Source organism: Lacerta agilis, chromosome 14, assembly GCF_009819535.1.
Source record: "Lacerta agilis isolate rLacAgi1 chromosome 14, rLacAgi1.pri, whole genome shotgun sequence".
Lineage (NCBI taxonomy): Eukaryota > Metazoa > Chordata > Lepidosauria > Squamata > Lacertidae > Lacerta > Lacerta agilis.
In genome coordinates, this window is record NC_046325.1 from 40,395,013 (window position 1) to 40,414,809 (window position 19,797).

General features: G+C 45.5%; 1 protein-coding gene across 1 annotated transcript; it reads left to right on the forward strand.

Annotated features, from left to right (window-relative positions):
• The first annotated feature begins 1,373 nt into the window (after window positions 1-1,373).
• On the forward strand, window positions 1,374-15,352 carry PSME3 (proteasome activator subunit 3). The gene is made up of 11 exons (XM_033169551.1): window positions 1,374-1,514; window positions 7,322-7,354; window positions 7,662-7,724; window positions 7,989-8,093; window positions 9,421-9,469; window positions 11,412-11,524; window positions 13,178-13,246; window positions 14,084-14,151; window positions 14,291-14,345; window positions 14,728-14,814; window positions 15,128-15,352. Exons 1-11 carry the CDS (start codon window positions 1,473-1,475, stop codon window positions 15,206-15,208), a joined length of 765 nt encoding a protein of 254 aa, XP_033025442.1. The 5' UTR covers window positions 1,374-1,472; the 3' UTR covers window positions 15,209-15,352.
• Window positions 15,353-19,797: the final 4,445 nt, after the last annotated feature.

The window sequence follows — 19,797 nt, forward strand, 5'->3', positions numbered from 1 at the left end:
TCCATTTTGCTGTTTTTATCTTTTTATAAACCAGTTTGAGGATTTTTTTTTAAAAAAAATTGCAATCAAGTGGCGTGCAATTTTTATGAAAAAAAAAAAAAGATTGCATGCCTTTTCATTACGATTCCCACCTAATGTCCCAACCCTGGGAAAATATATTTTAAGATCACTGAATGCAAGCTATGGTTACGTTTAGCAACCAGAGTAGCTGATCGCGTATCAATACAAAAGGCTGCAGTGGAGATTAACTACCCACACACTTTTTTGCCGGTGGCCGTTTGGGTTTCCTAACCAACCCAGTACAAGTGCACAGGAGAACATGCAGCAGGTGACTGAGATGATCAAGGGTCTGGAAGCCCAGCCTTAGGAGGAACAATTGAAGGAGCTGGGTATGTTTATCCTTAAGAGGCGATTGAGGTATGTTTATCCTTGATAAGAGGCGACTGAGAGGAGATAGGATAGCCAACTTCAAATATCTGAAGGGCTGTCCTATGGAGGATGGAGCTGTGTTCTCCTGCTCTGGAGGGTAGGACTCGAACCAAGGGCTTCAAGCTCCAAGAAAGGAGATTCCAACTAACCATCAGGAAGAACTTTCTGGCAGTAAGAGCAGTTAAGCAGTGGAAGGGAAGACCCCCACAAGACTCTCTTTCATTGGAGGTTTTTAAGCAGAGGTTAGGCAGCCATCTGTCATGGATGCTTTAGCTGAATTCCTGCATTGGGAGAGGGGTCATGACCCTTGGGGTCCCTTCCAACTCTGCATTTCTAGGATTCTAAGCTGCCTAAAAATTATTATTATTTTTTACTGCATTCTTACAGGGAACCAGGCAGAGTGCCTTCTTGGTAGTGGCGCCTGCCCTGTGGAACACCATCCCATCAGATGTCAAGGAAATTATCCGACTTTTAGAAGGCATCTGAAGGCAGCCCTGTTTAAGGAAGTTTTTAATGTTTGAAGTTTTATTCTGTTTTTAATGTTCTGTTGAAAGCCGCCCACAGTGGCTGGAGAAACCCAGCCAGCTGGGCGGCGTGGAAATGCTAATAATAATAAAAATACTTATTAATATATTATTATTATTATTATTATTATTATTATTATTATTATTATTAGCTTTTAATCACGCCGGCACCATTTATCACGGCATCAGTTTCTCCACGCGCCCATTCCCTTCGTAACTCCAGTCAGGCTCCGCCTTACGCCGCCCGGAAGCTGCTTGTCCCGCTCGTGCGTCAATTGCCCCGGATGAGGCGGGAGAACGGAAGACAAAAGAGACGAGCGGTGGGGGGGGGGAAGAGAGAGAAATCACGTGGGAAGCTGCAGGCGCGCGCGGCGGTTGGCTAAGCGGCGACGGCGAGTCGTTATGTCGTCATTTCCGGCAGCGGCGAAGAAGCCGGTGGTTTGCTCTGGCAGCGGCGGCGCGTTCGCGGAACGAAAACGAGACGGACCCGGCTAGGGATAGCGGTTCCCCCGCCCTGCCATGGCCTCCCTGCTCAAGGTGGATCCGGAAGTTAAGATCAAGGTACGGGGGGGAAGCGGGGCCTGAGAAGGGCGAGAAGGAGACGACATCGGCCAGTTGCTTGGCCGGGCGGGCGTGCGGGCGTGCCCGGGAGCATGTGCAGAGCGCCGGCCTCCGGAAGGAGGCGGGAGAGTTTCCCGGGGCGCTTCAGCCGCGGCTCCTCCGCTGACGGGGCGAGCGTGACGGTTGCCATGGCGGGCTGAGGCCCTCCTGGCCCAGCACCCTTGGGCAGCTGGTGCCGCTTTGGGGGAAGGGGGGGGGCTTCTGCCCCGGGCCCGTCACACCGCGCAGGGTGGACTTGAGGGCCCCGCAGACACAACGGGCCTGTCTTACCACCTTTCCATTTAAAAGAGGGAGGCGGTACGAAGGAACACTTAGCCGCGTGCCTTACGATTTCCGGATTGTATCACTGCCTCTTCGGAAGTTGGCATGATCACACGGAGTCCTATTGCACGGTTGCAAGGGACCCCGGGGGTCATCTAGGCCAGCCCCCTGCAATGCAGGGATATTTCGCCCAACGTGGCCCTCGAACCCACGACCTTGGGATTAAGATGGGCAGGGTATAAATAAATTATTATTTTAATTAATTAATTAATTAAGAGTGTCTCGTGCTCTACCGATGGTGCATCTTTTCTTCCCGCACCCCATGCTGCTGATCATTGGAACTACATTGTCGGCTTGACTCTTGACAGGCCAAGGGCACCTGCCATTGCTGCATCCTGTGGTGGTGGCTTCTTTAGGCTGGTTGGAGGTTACTGTTTTTACCTGCCCTGCAGAGGGTGGATTTATTCAGATCAAAGTGGTGTGAGGAAAAAGTCTCCATTTAAGTCAAACGTCCAAGTTTATAGTCGCTCGTATATTTCCCGAACAAGCAATGCATTTTGGCTGGTAAAAAAACATCTGTTTGCATCTAAGTTTATTATACCTTCCAGGAACATGATTTAAACCTCAGATCATGTACCCAGTGTGACTTCTGAACTGGCTAGATTTTATCAGCCTAGAAGAGTAATTGCCAAATTAAGGATTTCTGTGTGAAGTTAAGGAATACTAAGCAAGGCTATGTTCTGGAAGCTCAGTACTCAGAACTATGCAGAAGCATTGACATGTAGCTGCTGGGCAGAAGAGGGCTTTTCCTTGAGATAGAAAGAAGATGGCAGTGCCACTTGACAGCATGCATATTCAACATTTGAACAATAATATATACAGTGCATGACCTATTGTGCAATATTTATAATGCTTGAATTTAGAGGTCACATAGTGTTCCTCATGATTCATTTTTCATGTTTAATAGAAAATCAGGATTTAGCTCAGGTTAGTTTGATAGAATGTATTTGATCCAGTTTTATGGGTATTTTTAATTGTTATGTTTCACTTTGATTTAATTTGAACCTGAGCTATTTTTATCAGTATTTTTTAAATTAAATTAAGAGCCATTTCTATCCTTGTCCTGAATCAAGAGCCCCCCCTTTTACCCAGCCTTAAAGTTAAGTTTCAGACTGGTAGCATGTAGGAAATAGTGCAGACTCCGTTGCATTTTATATATGTATTAATATTCACCTGTTAATTTTCTGTTGCAGTAATGGGCTTTTTTGCACAAATTTTCTTGTAGTTTAAAGTGCAGACTTTCTTATAATCAGTCTGGATAGAAGTCTTGCGTGTTTTTGTTTTTGTTTTTTGCTTCTTTGTGTTTGGGAGAGCTTCCCATTTTAAAAATGAGTTTGCCCATTCACCTATTTTTAGGTAGCTGTTAAATTGTCTACTGCTTATTTTATTTAATGCATTTATACCTTGGTCTTCAGCTGAAAATAAATCTTCCAGAGTAACTTGCAAAGATTTGTGGGGGGGGGGGGGGGGAGGACAGGCCTTGCCTGCAGGCTTTCAACTTAAGCACAACACAAGATTGGGAGGGGTGAAGGTAAAAAAGCAAACTCATGCACTAGTTCTTAATTATAAAGCTCAACAGCTTTTAATTCAACAGCTCATGCAGCTGGGTCTAAACATAATGGAGAAACTGCTGCTTCCTCCCCCTCTGACATCAGTGATGGCAGTTGGTAGTTAGAGCATGATGGTGCTGAGGCAAAGCTGCGGCCAAGCACAATTTTTTTGGGGGGGAGGGGTATCAGAGTGCTGCACCCTCTTCTTCTGGTGGCCTCAAGGATGGCAGATGGCTATCGAAAACATTCCTTTTCAGGAAGAGGGCACCTGCACTCAGCTGCATATTTGGAGGTGTGTCTGTTTTGCTTTCTGATCCTGCAAGTGATCATCATGCTGTGATCTCCTACATTGGATTGAAGTAAAAAGCCATCCATGCAAGGGGGCAGGGATGGGAACTCTGTCTTTCCCTGGACCCCCTTAGTCCCTTTGCTCCCCCCCCCCGGTACACTCTAAATATTTGAAATCAAGATAGTGTTGTGTATTATTTTTTAAAAGCAGGAGATGAAACAGAAGAAAATGGAGAAGCAAAACTGATTCTCCCCTAGTCTTCACTTGATCTCTGTTATTACTAAAAGATCATGGGCAAAAAAGAGTGTGGTAGAGTAGGAACATCGCTGCTAAACCCTATATTCTTGCACCAAAGTAGTGGGGGGGGGGTGTTTCTGCTCACCGCTGCTACTATCCCAACCTACCTAAGCCAAGGGAGGAACACTTCCCTCTGCTGCCAGGGAATATTTGCATCAGCAGAGGAAAGTATGGTTGTCACATTCCTTGAGCTGTTTCAGAGGAAGGAGCCTCAAATCCTTTTCCTAAAGAGGATGAAGGGTGACAAGTATGAGGGGGAGAGTTGTCCGGTTTAGGCAGACTCCTGAGAGGTCATTAGCAGGAGGGTTTTAGAATTGTGAGGAGGGAGAAAGGGGGAGCAACTCTTGCCCCATTTATCTCCTTCTAGTAAATAATCTATCAGTTTCACAGATTTTTTTTAAATTTCTCATTATCATAAAAACCCAAATGCAAAGATAATCTTCAACTACAGAACGGTAAAACATTAAAGCAATTGTGAAACTTGCAAGAGTCAGCAGTAAAATCTTTACACCCAGTACAGTGTTCAAACAGGCCGGATGCCTAACTTGCCCAAAGCCGCCTTGAGTAAAAACACGTTCTTAACTTGTCCACTGAAAGATGGGGAACAGTGAGTGCCACCAAATTGGTGGCTCCAAATAATCCTGAGAGCGAGGGCTGCTTTCTGTCTAAGTAACAGACCATGTGGAAATATGATGCAAGCCTTGCTATGCAAATATATGACTTTGCAACCCACATGTAGGAGGCAAAGTATTGCTTCTCATGACGCATAATGTGCTCTTCTTAGTAAAAGGGATTTATATACTTTGGAGAAATAAACAACACTAAGCTACAGCCTTGAGGCTGAATCTATCCATTTCTGATAACATCCAGTGGGCAAGGGGACCACTTCTACTTTGAGGCAGTGGTGGTAGCTGTTTTTAATGCATATACGGTGCGCCGTAGGTGAGGCCTAGATCCAGGGAAAGCGTGTGTGGAGGAAAAATAATGTTGACTGCCCCATATGCTAGCATAAAAAGTAGGGTAGACTGCTATAATTTGGAGGCTGTTTTGAAGGGAACATAGGAGATGCCCACCTCATCTGCTGTAACTTCTTATACTGACACATCAGCAGATCTAATGTTTGATCAGAGGTAGGGCTGAGCATTGTCTGGTTTTCAACATTGTGATATATCACCAGCTGATGCGGGTGGCGCTGTGGTCTAAACCACAGAGCCTAGGGCTTGCCAATCAGGAGGTCGGCGGTTCGAATCCCCGCGACGGAGTGAGCTCCTGTTGCTCGGTCCCTGCTCTTGCCAACCTAGCAGTTTGAAAGCACGTCAAAGTGCAACTACTGTATATTCTGGCGTATAAGACTACTTTTTAATCCAGGAAAATCTTCTCAAAAGTTGGGGGTCGTCTTATACACCGGGTGGAGAATCTGTGGTCGAGTATATCTCAAACTCTATATTTTAACTGGAAAAGTTGGGGGTCGTCTTATATGCCCAGTCATCTTTTATGCCGGAAAATACGGTAGATAAATAGGTACCTTTCCGGCGGGAAGGTAAAAGGCGTTTCCGTGTGCTGCTCTGGTTCGCCAGAAGCAGCTTAGTCATGCTGGCCACATGACCCGGAAGCTGTCTGTGGACAAACGGCGGCTTCCTCGGCCTGTAAAGCGAGATGAGCGACGCAACCCCAGAGTTGTCCGCGACTGGACCTAACGGTCGGGGTCCCTTTACCTTTACCTTTAAACATCACAACACAGTGGTACCTCCATTCTTGAACGTCTCCATTGACGAACATTTTATAACTCGAATGCCGAAAACCCGGAAGTAAATGCTACCGTTTTCAAACGCACCTCGGAAGTCGAACAGCTTCCACTGCATGTTTCTCAATTTTCTCAATGAAATTTGCAGACCGCCCTTTGCGCCTCAGTTTTCAAATGTTTCGGAACTCAAAACGGTCTTCCGGAATAGATTATGTCCAAGAACCGAGGTACCGTTGCATACCGATATATTATGATGTCTAAAATAAGGATGGAACAATGTAGGGATATGTCCTGGCAACTGCCTCTACTTAGGGTTACAAAACCGACACATTTTTACTTAATTTTAACATATTGCTACAACTGTACAGAGCAACAGGGTTGCAGGAAACATGAGAGAAGAAAGCCTCACAGTTTTCCCTACATCACAATTTTTTTACATAGCTCACGGACCAATTGTGATATATCGCAGTGTCAAATGTTAAGAAACCATTACTGCAATGTGGGCTTCAAATTGATTATGGACGATATATCGGCATCAGAGGGATATGTGTAGAAGAGAGCTCCAGTACTGGCGTAGCTTAATGGAGCCATCTTTGCAAGAATTAGCTATGTTCAGCTTTTCGTCTATGTGAGACAATCCATCCATTTGCTGCTGGCTTAGACTTCCATGCTGCTGCTCCCCAAGCATGAGACATGTTCTGTAGGTGCTGCGTATGTACAACTCAGATAAAAACAAGGAAGGATGGATGGATAAGGCAGGTAATTTTAGCTGCTGGCTGGAGATGGCAAGGCTACGTTCCCTTGTGAGTACCGGTAGTCTTGTGGGGGCTGCATGCCAGGCAGGGCATGCTGAAAGAGGGGAGGACCAAAGGCATATATACATGTCCTGTTCAAACAAATCCAGGCATGCCATCTAGCTGCAACAAGGACCAATGATCTGACTTAGTATGGCCACTGGCCAGCTTCATCTGTTTATATGCACATGGGCCAAAACACCCACTTTGGGAACTTGCCACTCCGGCCTTATGTGGTGACTGTTGGCAGCAATACTGTGCTGAGTTTGAAAAAGGAGCTAAAGAATGAGTTGGTGCAGCATAGGAAAAGAGATTGTTGATTCTGTAGTGGCAGCACCAAACTTGTAGATGGCCAGGAAGTAAATATTTTTCCAACCCCGTAATCCCTCGGTGTTTGTTAGCCAGAATCGGCGGGGTCTGTAAAAAAAAAACTTGGAACACGGCTAAATAATTTCAGGAAAATGCTTTCTGGTGGCACATAGCTTTTTTGTGCCCTGGTTTGTTGATTCTAAGCAAATTGTGGGTACCCTGAGGCCCACGGTGGGTTTGATCCCCCATATGGGCCACCTGCATAATCCTGCATTGCAAAGGTTTGGACTAGATGACCCTCGGACATCATTTCCAACTCTACAGTTCTTTGATTCTATGAGAATATTGTGCTACTGTACAGAACGCAGCTCTGTGTATGCTTGTGTCACTCTGTTTTACCCAGTTTGGACTCTGTTCTAAACTTCTTCTCTTCTCTCCTGCAGGTAGACTCTTTCAGGGAGCGGATCACAAGTGAAGTAAGTGTCGTGATTCCTTCCCCACCGCCTGCCCTTAATGCATATGGGTCTGGATATTTCTGTTGCTGGAACATCTTGCCGGAAACCCTTTGATGACTCTTAAGAGAACTTCAGCTAGTCAATTAGAGAGCTTGTCTGTAGCTCTGTTCTGGCCGCTGCAGTATCCAAAGCTCATGGTTTTTGCCTTTGGAAGTGGTTCTACTGGTTCATACAGAGGGTTAATTTGGGGTTAATTTCTGATCTGCCCATTTGCAAATAATCTCAGTATTAATTTATGCATCACAGCTGGCTGTTCTTTGTCCTTTAGGCTGAGGATCTGGTGGCAAGTTTTTTCCCAAAGAAGCTTTTAGAACTCGATGCGTTCCTTAAGGTAAGAGTTGCAAGCCCAGTGCCTCTCGCCTGGTTTTTCTTGTCCAGTGAGAGTGGCTTTTGACTATAGCAGACTGAATAATAATTATAATATTAATATTAATAATAATTTATTTTATTTATATACCGCCCTATACCTAGGGGGGGGGGTGTCTCAGGGCGGTTCACAGAATATGGGTTTGGTGTTGGATTCAAGTTTGGTTGGTTCTCTTTGGGAATGTGTTAAGCAATTTAACACTATGTTTTGGCTGTTCTCCTTTCCTAGGATCCCATTCTGAACATTCACGATCTCACCCAAATCCACTCAGATATGAACCTTCCTGTTCCAGACCCAATCCTGCTCACAAACAGTCATGATGGACTAGATGGGGTAAGATGGTTCACTTTTTGTTGTTGTTCAGTCATTCAGTCATGTCTGACTCTTCGTGACCCCATGGACCAGAGCACGCCAGGCACACCTGTCTTCCACTGCCTCCCGCAGTTTGGACAGACTCATGTTGGTAGCCTCAAGAACACCGTCCAACCATCTCGTCTTCTGTCATCCCCTTCTCCTTGTGCCCTCAATCTTTCCCAGCATCAGGGTCTTTTCCTGGGAGTCTTCTCTTCTCATGAGGTGGCCAAAGTATTGGAGCCTCAGCTTCAGGATCAGTCCTTCCAGTGAGCACTCAGGGCTGATTTCATTCAGAATGGATAGGTTTGATCTTCTTGCAGTCCATGGGACTCTCAAGAGTCTCCTCCAGTCTCCTCCAGCACCTCCAGGTAAAGTTCACTTTACCTGGGCTTAATATTTGAGATGTTGATCAAAACAGTATAATGCTCACATAAGAAAGCTGTCTGGGAGCTAGAAGCAGATAGTTGTTTGTGTCAGGATCCATGTCTTCCTCTCAATATGCTGTGTATGCAGAATAGAATTTCCTGCCCTTACGGCATGAGTTAACCTATAGAAGAAGCAAAGAAAGCCATGCACTTGACAAATTTCTCAAAAGTTGAAGTTTTATTTATAAATCTTTGGAATTTCAAGACAATTTAGGGACTTGTGTTTCATTTTCATTTGTTTGACTGAGATGGCAAGTCAGGAGCATGATTCTTATACGTTCAATTAAATTAGTTAAGGATGCAAATGGTATATAGGTAAAAGGCAAAGGGACCCCTGACCATTAGGTCCAGTCGTGTCCGACTCTGGGGTTGTGGCACTCATCTCACATTACTGGCCGAGGAAGCCGGAGTACAGCTTCTGGGTCATGTGGCCAGCATGACTAGGCCGTTTCTGGTGAACCAGAACAGTGCATGGAAACGCCGTTTACCTTCCCGCCCGAGAGGTACCTATTTATCTACTTGCACTTTGACGTGCTTTCGAACTGCTAGGTGGGCAGGAGCAGGGACCGAGCAATGGGAGCTCACCCCGTCGTGGGGATTCCAACCGCCGACCTTCTGATCAGCAAATATACTTACACCAAATACACATATTATTTTCTCTTTCTCTTAGACTTCTTTTGGTCCTTTCTTTTTCCATACCCTCCTTTTGTAATTTCCTCTACCTATTTCTCTTTTCTTACAGTTTTAGTTATTTGGATAAACACACTTATTTAGATTTTACTTTGTATATGATTTGATATAATACATTTCCCCCCTGTAAATAATTTTGTACATACTTGCTTTCTTTCTATATAAAAAATAAGTCCTCTTTGTTTTTTCAGCCCAATATGAAGAAGAGGAAGCTGGAAGACTGTGATGAGAACTTCCAGGGTGAGTTCCTAAACCTCTACTGCTAAATTCATGGCATCTGATTGCTGTCAATGCTGGTTTGGGAGCTTGTGTTTGTCTTATGAAACCAGCCCGATTGAGTGAACACTCTGAGCATATGGGGTTGGGAAAATCCAGAAACCTTAAACTTTTATATTAGTGCCAAGGAATTGAAGTATTAATTCATTGATGTAATTGTGACCTGCACCTTGCCCATAAATTTGTCCCTGATGCAGCTGCTTAGTACACAATTGACTCCTAGGAATTTGAAACAATCCCTTGAAATACTCCAGCTTTTCGCTACCGGTACTTTACTGAAGGATGGCTGGAACCTTATGTGGTTTGAATATTACAGTGGTACCTTTGGTTCTCAAACTTAATCTGTTCCGGAAGTCCATTCCAAAACCAAAGCGTTCCAAAACCGAGGCACGCTTTCCCATAGAAAGTAATGCAAAACGAATTAATCCTTTCCAGACTTTAAAAAACAACCCCTAAAACAGCAATTTAACATGAATTTTACTATCTAATGAGACCATTGATCCATAAAATGAAAGCAATAATCAATGTACTGTACTGTACAATAAATAAGACAGTATTGTAGATGATAAAAACTATTAAAAAAAACTTACCTGTGCTGATGATAGTCATTGCTTTTATCCCTTTCTGCAGTCACACTATCTATCAATCAGTAGATGAACTGGGTTCCACAGAGTCATGAAAACAAATTAACCGAAAAAGCCTCAAAAACAAAAACGCAAAATAAATAGCAAAACAAAAGCACCAAACTTAATCTGTTTGACTTCCGAAATGCTCGAAATCCCAGGCGCAGCTTCTGATTGGTGCAGGTGCCCTGGAAACAACAGCTGACAATCGCATCAGACATTCGGCTTCCGAAAAACGTTCGAAAACCGGAACACTTACTTCCAGGTTTTCGGCGTTTGAGAACCAAGGTACCACTGTACTGCCAAGATGTTGTGCATAGTGTTCACAGACCTCCTGTGTGGTTGAAATTCATTTGCAGTTAATTGGGGAAACCACGGTTGCATTATTTGTGGCCTGGCTTTCGCTTTCAGTCTTCTAATTCACAAAATGAAGTTTCAAAGAACAGAAACAGAGTGCCCCCCCAAAAAGAGTGCCCCCCCAAAAAATAAATCACTGGAATTCAATTCCTGTGTCATTAAATGGTTGAAATTAATAATATCTATGCGCCAGTTAATTTTAATAGTGTTGTGGAAGAGGACATTTGAGCAGGTGCAACTTTTCAGATCCTGCAGTGCTGTGATGATAAGTTCCGGCTGCTGAATTTCCCTACTGCACAACTTTTTAAAGATATATGGCTCCTGCAAAGGTTGTTACCTCCTATATTAATGCGTTGTTGTTGGGTCCTATTGTCAACTGCATATTATTCCATATTCTGTATTTTAAATCAATCCATATTATCCATAGTATTTGTTGCATTACAAGTGGGCTTCAAGTCCTGCTAATGTTTCCATCTGCTTGCAGTGGTCTCTTAGATAAATTATAATTTCCCCCATTCCTTTTTCAAAGTTTCTGTCCTCTTGGTTCCTGAGTTAATGTGTTTAAAACGGTTGCTTAGAAGTAGGAATAGGCTGACCCAGAGTGGGTAAACACTCTGCCTGCATAAAACCCCACGGGTAACCCGGAATATAGGAAGCTGCCTTACACTGAGCCAGACCATTGGTCCATCTTGCTCAGTATTGCCTACACTGACTGGCAGCAGCTCTCCAGGGTTTCAGACAGGCATCTCTCCCAGCCTTACCTGGAGATGCCAGGGGTTGAACCTGGGAACTTCTGCTTGCAAAGCTGTTGCTCTACCACAGAGCTTATGGCCCTTCCTGACCTGCTGAGCGGCAAACACATGCATGCGCACCCATGCTCACACTCCTCCATGGAATAAGTGGCAAGTCTCTTCTCGTGGCACCAGGTACCAAAGTCTTTGTCATGCCTAATGGGATGCTGAAGAGCAACCAGCAGCTGGTGGACATCATTGAGAAGGTGAAACCCGAGATCCGGCTGCTAATTGAGAAATGCAACACGGTGAGTGCTGGGCTGCCTTTTCCTTCCTCTTTGGGCTCGGACGCTTTACAGATCAGTTTCCTTTGGTGGTGCTCCAAACAGCAGGGATAAAATCAAACGTGCTTTTTTGCAGTTGGCTCCCCAGAGAGAACGAGGTGGCTAATCGTGCATATCAGCAAGGATGTGGGGTCGCAGATCTGGCCTCTGCTTGCATGTTACTGTGGCAAACCTTTATGAAGTTTGCTTAGTTCTTGCTGAGGTGCCTCGACTTCATATGACAAACTGGTGCCTTGTGTGACTGAATCCTTCTCTGAATCCCAGCGTGGTGTAGTGGTTAAGAGCGGTAGACTCGTAATCTGGTGAACCGGGTTCGGTTCCCCGCTCCTCCACATGCAGCTGCTGGGTGACCTTGGGCTAGTCACACTTCTTTGAAGTCTCTCAGCCCCACTCACCTCACAGAGTGTTTGTTGTGGGGGAGGAAGGGAAAGGAGAATGTTAGCCGCTTTGAGACTCCTTCAGGTAGTGATAAAGCGGGATATCAAATCCAAACTCTCCTCCTCCTCCTTCTCCTTCTTCTTCATACCAGCATATATTTTTATTTTATGAGTTAAAAGCATTTCATAGACCACTTTTTTCTTTCTTTCTTTTTAAAAAAACCTAAATAGTATCCAAAAACACTGTTAAAACAGTGAACAGCATTATAACAAAGGAAAAGCAGAAATAACAGGGTAAGATCTTATGGATCAAGGAAAGACCAGGCAGAAAGATATATCTTTGCATGGGCTGGATAGCTCACTTGGTTAGAGATAGGGGCTGATAATGCCAAGGTTGCAGGTTCGATCCTCATATGGCACAGCTGCATATTCCAGCCTTGCAGAGGGTTGGACTAGATGATCCTCAGGGTCCCTTCCAACTCTACAGTTTTATCACTCTAAGCTGTCTGAATCAATTCATAGACCATGCTTTACATATGATAAAAGGAAGTGCATTCCACCGTACAGGGGAAATGCCAGGAAATGCCATTTTTCAGGTTGCTGTCCTGATATAGTCTGCAGAATGTGGTGCCACTTTAAAATTTCCCCTAGATCTAAGTGATCTTACAGATCTATACAGAGGCAGGCGGTCTTTCAGGTAACCTGGTCCTAAGTTGTTTAGCGGTTCTATATGTTGGTAACAAGATTTTGGATGCGGTCTGGTAACCAACAGAGGCCAGTGCAGTTCCATCAGCCCAGGTGTAATATGTACACATCCAGGTGTTCCACTCAGCAACTTAGCCACAGCCTTCTTGGCCATAGAAATATAGCGTACCAGGCAGAAAGTTGGCTTAGAACTCTCTGTCTCTGTGATCTGTTGGTTTTCTGTGCATGGGAATGTTTTGTTTGTATGGAGGAGCGTTCAGTCATGTGACAACACCCCCTTCTGCGGTCTGAAGAGGTGCCCCCTAGGTTTGGGTTTACCATCTCAGTGAAAACTGGGCCAGTGTTGGGTTTGAATGCAGGAGACTAGATTTCAAATCCTTGTTTGGTTTTGGAGTTTTAATTGTTTTGCAGCAAATCTCTCCTGTCTGCCTCAGCCTGAACTGCCTGACACAGATGCTGCACGTAGAGCAGTCTATTTTGAAAGTATACAGCAAAACATTGGCACCTATTTAATATGACATATTCTGCCCTGCAGGTCAAAATGTGGGTGCAGCTGCTGATTCCCAGGATAGAGGACGGCAACAACTTTGGCGTTTCTATTCAGGTAGGTCAGCAGTTGCGGGGGGGGGGGGGACAGAATCCTGAGGAACTATCCCTTGCTGGGGTGGTGAGCCCAATCAGAATTTCAGGAACCAAAATGCTTTTTCTGAGCCGGAGCAGTCACCATTAAGAAAAAGGAATACGGCAATATAAATTTGGACTGCCTCTGGATCAATTCACTTTTCTTTTTTTTTAAGTTCTCAGCATCCTTAACCTAGCTCGAGGTTGTCATCTGAACTAGCCATAGATTTAGCAGTCACAGTCAGTCCATCATTTGAAAAATAAGACTTTAGACCCATCTTAACCAAAAATGGCAGCTAGACCGTGGGTAGGCAAACTAAGGCCTGGGGGCCAGATCTGGCCCAATTGCTTTCTAAATCCGGCCTGCGGACAGTCCAGGAATCAGCGTGTTTTTACATGAGTAGAATGTGTCCTTTTATTTAAAATGCATCTCTGGGTTATTTGTGGGGCATAGGAATTCGTTCTCCCCCCCCCCCAAAAAAAATATATACACCGGCCCCCCACAAGGTCTGAGGGACCGTTGACTGCCCCCCCCCCCTGCTGAAAAAGTTTGCTGACCCCTGAACTAGACAATTCCCCGTTTTGGTGGCTGTAACCTTCGTTTAAGGAGCCGTTTGGCACCTACCTTATATATCTGAGTTTCTAACACTGCATTTTGGCCAAGGCTGATTGGGTGGCTCTGCCTTGCTGGGACTCAGGCCTCCAGTTAATGGCAGAGACTCATCAGCATGACCTGTTAAGATATTGGTTGGATACGTCCAGGTATAAGTGCACCTGGAAATTCTCTCAAATGTTTCTTTGTTGGCTCCTTCCTTTGCAGGAAGAGACTGTGGCGGAGCTCCGAACTGTGGAGAGTGAAGCAGCTTCATACTTGGACCAGATCTCTAGGTGGGTGCCTTTTCACGGCTAGGTGCAGAGTGCCTTCAAAGACTGGCTTTTGTTCCAGAGGGGTGTGTCCCTCTGTAGTGTATGCTGTTTGGGCACCCCCTTGCCAACCATTGAACCACCTCTCTTGCTTCCATTTCAGATACTACATCACACGGGCAAAGCTGGTTTCTAAAATAGCTAAATATCCCCATGTGGTAAGTGCAGGTATTAAGGTGATAGCTGAGTTTCGCGTTATGAACTTTTAATTATAGCATTAGCGAAGTGGCTAAAAGGCTTCCTGACTGAACCCTTGGGGAATATTGTTGCCATGAAGGTCTGCTTCAAATTAAATTCTGGAGCTTGTCGGTCTTGGCTTCTGTTTCTGTAGGTTTTGCATAGGCCTGTTGTCTCTTCCGACCAGTTCTTGATTGTCAACATCCTTTTGGGTTGGGGTTGGAGTCTAGGTATACTGATGGTAGTGACTGAGAAGACCCCGAGAAAATGGCAGCTTTGCAGGTGACTCTCGGCTGGGAGATGGAATGAGACAGCAAGTCCACTTAGTGCAAAGCAATTCTGGCTAAATAACTGTCTCTGTAGGAGGATTACCGTCGCACGGTGACTGAGATGGATGAAAAGGAATACATCAGCCTGCGGCTCATCATTTCGGAGCTCAGAAATCAATATGTAAGTCCAGTCTTGAAGACGATTCATAACACCTCCCTGTGAACAAGCCCCTTTAAGGTGCTTGAGGGTGGGGGGGCAGTGGCCCCTAACAGTTGAGCCAGTTTTGCAGAGGGCTGGTCTCTCAACCAGTTATTAATTGCCGAGGCCTCTTAGGGTAGATGGGCCCCTTCTTCCTGGAGCGTGTGGCGTGGCATCACTTGTCTAGGCAATAGCAAGCTTTGCCTTTTTTGCCGGGTGTGTGTGTAAAATTCGTTTGCAAGCCAGATCCTCCCTGAGCCAAGAAGAAACCAACCCCTGTCTCCTCTCCCGCTAGGTGACTCTGCACGACATGATCCTAAAGAACATTGAGAAGATCAAGCGACCCCGGAGCAGCAACGCAGAGACCCTCTACTGAGCTGTCGGCAATCTGAACTCATGAACTGTTCAGAAGGCTCAAGGCAGCCCCTTTGCCTCAGTTTATGTGACTATCAAGATGGGGAATCTGGCTGGAAACAGTCCTCACCACACTTTTAGTTAAAAAAAAAATCTAAAGAAACTCTCCTAGCTCTTCTGGTTGGTTTTTATTTTGGGTCTCGGGATTTGCCCCCCCACCCCCATCTCTTGACACCCAAACGCTATGGGGCAGAGCTTCTCTTCCGGCTTGGGTGGGAACAGGATAGTGGCCAACCTGTTACAGGCAACCATCCCTGTGCCAGCAGTCCTGAATGACCCTGTTCTGTAGCAGAATGGAGGAACTCTTCCCTTCTAGGTAGTATATCTTTGAACTGGTCGAGAGCAGCATCAAGTTCTGCTGGACAAGTTCAGTCTTCCCGTTGAAAAATGCATTTTGGGGAATCGAGTGCCCTTTTCATCTCACATGGCTGTCCATGCCCACTGTCCAATCATGCAGATTCTGATGCCACTGTGTTAAGTTTTTCCTTCCTGCCCCCCCTCCCCCGATTGATTCGTTGTTCTGAATCCGCTAATCTATTCTGGATTACGTTCTGCACTTAAGCAGCTCTCCTCTCGATACAGCACTCCTTTTGTCTGGCAAGTAAACCCAGTGGAACCCTTGAGTGCAGTGGGGATTCTCTGGATTTCGGGCTGGGGCAGCGCTGCATGGACAGCTGGCCCTGCAGAATCGGCTATGGCCGAGCGAGTGCTGAAGGACTGGAGACTTTCTCGTCTTAGTTCTTCTCTCCCACCCGAATATAACAAGCCTAGCGGTTGTTTCTGGAAGGGGCCCTTTCTGACCTTCAAGAAACCCCAGGAAAGCGTGTCTAGGTTTTGGCCCTTTGCTGCGTGAATGAATCCTGCTGGGATTCTTTGGTTTTGCTTATTTCTAGTCTTCAAGCAAGCAGGTAGGGGGCACCAACTAATAGGAGTGCTTCAGTTTCCCTTGAGATCTACTATTAGTCTTTATATTCCTCTTGTGCCGTAGTATTGTGAGTGGTGTTAGATATGTAAAAACAGTGGCAGCGTGAATGACGTTTATTGGCCCCTCTCCCTTTCCTTGGTTGGTTTTTTTTATTTTTTAAGAAATCTCTGCCAGCCTCCTAAGAGCACAGGAAGCTCACCTTCCCTGTGCCCTTTGCAGATGCCTTTGTTATTGTCATTTGTAGCTGGGCGAACCTTAGTCTTCCCTGGAGTGCAGACTCTTGTGACAGCTGCCGTTGTTGCTGCATCCCGAGAGTTGTCCTCTCCTGCGTTTCTTTGTATCGGCTGCTTTGTTGGATTGTTCATATTTCCTTGCCACATTGAACGTATGTACAACTTTTACTATGTTGACAAATTAAAAGTAATAGGTACTTTGAATTCATCCTCGGCAGTCACCGTGTGTACGAGCAACTGGGGTCTCTGCGTGATGCTCAGCTGGTCTTGCGCCCCATCTGGCCTCCGCCTGTTTGGACTTTGTTCGGTAGCAGCAATCTGTTATGGTGTTGAGTTGAAATTTAATACTCCTCTCAAGTTCTCCTCTAGAAATAAGGGGTATTGGCCTAAGGAGCCCTAAGGGACATTGGTTAAGGCCCCAGCTTCTGCTCCTGTCAACATTAATACTTAGTACTACATCACCAAGTTGATCTTCGCTGCTCCTTGTGACGTTCTGCTTAGAGCACCTACTGTAGCATCGACCCGTGGTCCAACTGGCTTCAAGGCTGAACTAACATTAACTAGCTCAAGGCGAGTCGTGGGTTGATCTCTGCTCAGAGTGGCCGCCTGTACTTGACTTTTGCCCAAAGTGAGCTGAGCAAAGTGTCAGATACGCTACAGGTGTTGGAAGCTGTGCATCTCTGAATTGCCTGTCAGATTCTCTGGAGAGCAGTGTGTCTCCATAATATCAATCCCTTCAAGTTGTTGCCCGTTCGCCCAGAGGGTTCAGATCACACCTTTTTTTGGCACTTGCTCTGCCCCTGCAGCTTGAGAGCTGACATTCTGCTCAGATCTCTGGGAGCCAGAGTTCTAGGGCACGAATTGCTATATTCACCCTGATGTAACAACACAGCTTTTGACACTTGCCTTCCTACCTCTTAACCTTGTGGGAGAAATCGGGCTGAGTTCTTATTATGAAAGTTTTCCTTTGTGCTGAGAATTCTGCAGTACTTCCTACTCGGTATTAGCCCTATGCACAGACAAGCAAGAGAGCTTAGATAGAAGGTGTTTGCGCCTTGCGTATGTCATGTAGACTGCCCTGGTGGATTCACTATTTTTGGGCAGTGTTGCAAATGTGTGTGCCTCCAAAACCCATTGGAAGCGCACCATTCAGTGTATTTACTGCACTGTGAACTCTGGAGTTTGCATAATTAACTCTCTCTCTTTTAAAAAACAAATCACCTCCTTATCTGTGTCACAGCTAACCATCATCTTAGACCTCCCTGGTCAATAAGAGACCTGGCGCACATGACAAAAGTTGAGTACAACGGCACCCTATGCTGTGAGACCCACTTTCCATTGTGGCTACCCAAGGTTCCAGCTGGGATGAAGTGGTTTGAGTAAGGGGTAAGGATCGGTCAGGGGACTGTGTCAACCCTGGGCCTCGGCTGCACAGGAACAAACTCAGTACCTGTGCTTGAAGCTGCTGTTCTGTAACCAGAAACATAACCTGTGCTGCCCTGGAAGTGAAGTGAATACCCAACTCACCTCTGGCCTGAGAGTGCCTCCTACTTGTCAAGGGACCTGCTGAAGATGGTGGTGATGATGGTTCCACTATGTAGGAGAGCGTGAAGTCCAAGTATTCCAGATCTATAAGAAGAGAGGTGGTCTGGGTGGCGGGGGACGTGACCCTTGTTAAACAAGTTAATATACTTGAAATAATACCATACAGAAAAGCAAGCATAGTTGCATCAGCAGCATTAACAAACCAGCCTGGAATCTTCTGTGGTGTGAAAACCAAATTCAAATTCAAATTTATTGCGGCTATAAGCCCATAAAACATAAAATATATGACATAAAGTTACAGCAAACCATAGACCCTGGAGTCATAGGGAACAAACCACAGCACAAATACAAGTTTTAAAATTGCAACCAGGGAGCAGAAAACAAAGTATTAGTGGTCGTGTAGTTGGCCACAGCGCCTTTTTTGAGATATGACAGAGTTTAGAAACCTTGCCACCTGCAAGGTTGTATAGGAGTCATTGTCTTGCAGGAGTAAGGCAAGGTGTGACTCAGCTGGTGCACCTGTAAGTTTCTGAGTTATTGGTCTTAGTAATTTTTGCCCCAGCCTCACTATGCAGGGAACAGATAAATATTATATGATGGAGAGATTCCGTCGACTTTTTATCACAATCACAAAAGGCGGAAACTAGGCCCTTGGAAAATCTATGTCTTAGGACATTAGAAGGAAAACATTAAACCTCGCTTTGGTTGAAAGCGAATCGGTGCCCAGCAGTGGAGAGGGAGGATAGGTTATAGAGGGACATGATGTATCGGAGTAACTCCAAATTCCGAGGCGAGCAGACACCCCCACCCAGCATATGATTACGCTGCAGCTCCAAATCGTCCAGTCTTTGTTTGATTAATCTTTTTGCCGAAGCAGGGTCTAAATTAAGTGAATCTGAAGGAGAGATTCCAAAAGACAGAAGTTTGGCGTGGATTTTCCCAGTCCAAGGGTTTGCAAATTCGTCACGCCAAAGACATTGGACGAGATAATGGCTGGGTAATCTATGCCAAAGAGTTAACCAGTAGGTGAATATTCGTTTCCATAGAGAGTCTCTAGTGAAGGAATCTTCAATTCTAGTCGTATAGCTGCATTACTAACACACGTAGGGAGTTTTAAGAGCCGGCGAAGAAACTGATTTTGCAGCACCTCCAGCGGGGCCGGAAAACCACTCAGTACAAACATGCAGCTTTAACACGGGCCCTTTTGTCTGGTCGGCCTCCGTTGCTTTGAAAGGAGGATTTGCTTCTGATATACCATACTGAACTGAGAAGCATCATTCCAGCTTTGTTTCTTTGAACGCAATGGAGGGGAAGGGAAATGGCAAATAACAAAGAGGATTGGAGGCTGGGGTCTTGTCGTGGAGGTGTGTTTAGTGAATGGCTCTCTCAACCGGGGGTGGGAACCTCTGTGGTCTTCAGATGATGTTCAGTTCAGATTCCCATCAGCCCAGCCGCATCGCCAGTGGTCAGAGCTGGTGGGATCTGTAGTCCCCAGCAGCATGCGAAAAGTCACACGTTCCTTATCCCTGCTGCAAACCTTTCCTGGAACTAAGGAAGCTGGAGAGCCCTTAGCACTGACCAAGGGTTATCATTCTAGGTAACTGGATTGATTGTGTGAGAGAGCAAAAACAGTTCGGCTTTACTGATGACACCCCAAAGTGATTGTGGCCAGTTTGCCAAGTGGAAGAACGGCAGGTCATCAAAGACAACGAGGCCTTGTTCTATTCCACGGCAGCTTATGCTACAATGGATCTGTTAATCTTTAAGGTGCCGCAACGTTTCTGTTTTGCTGCAAGAGACTTAACACAGCTACGTATATACATATATGCTCATCCGTGATACATCAGC

Excerpts from the sequence above, each read along its gene's own strand:
- PSME3 (XM_033169551.1), top strand. The coding sequence starts at position 1,473 with ATGGCCTCCCTGCTCAAGGTGGATCCGGAAGTTAAGATCAAG. Across the intron at positions 8,094-9,420 it reads GTCATGATGGACTAGATGGG|CCCAATATGAAGAAGAGGAA; the intron begins GTAAGATGGTTC and ends TTGTTTTTTCAG. Across the intron at positions 14,346-14,727 it reads TAGCTAAATATCCCCATGTG|GAGGATTACCGTCGCACGGT; the intron begins GTAAGTGCAGGT and ends CTGTCTCTGTAG.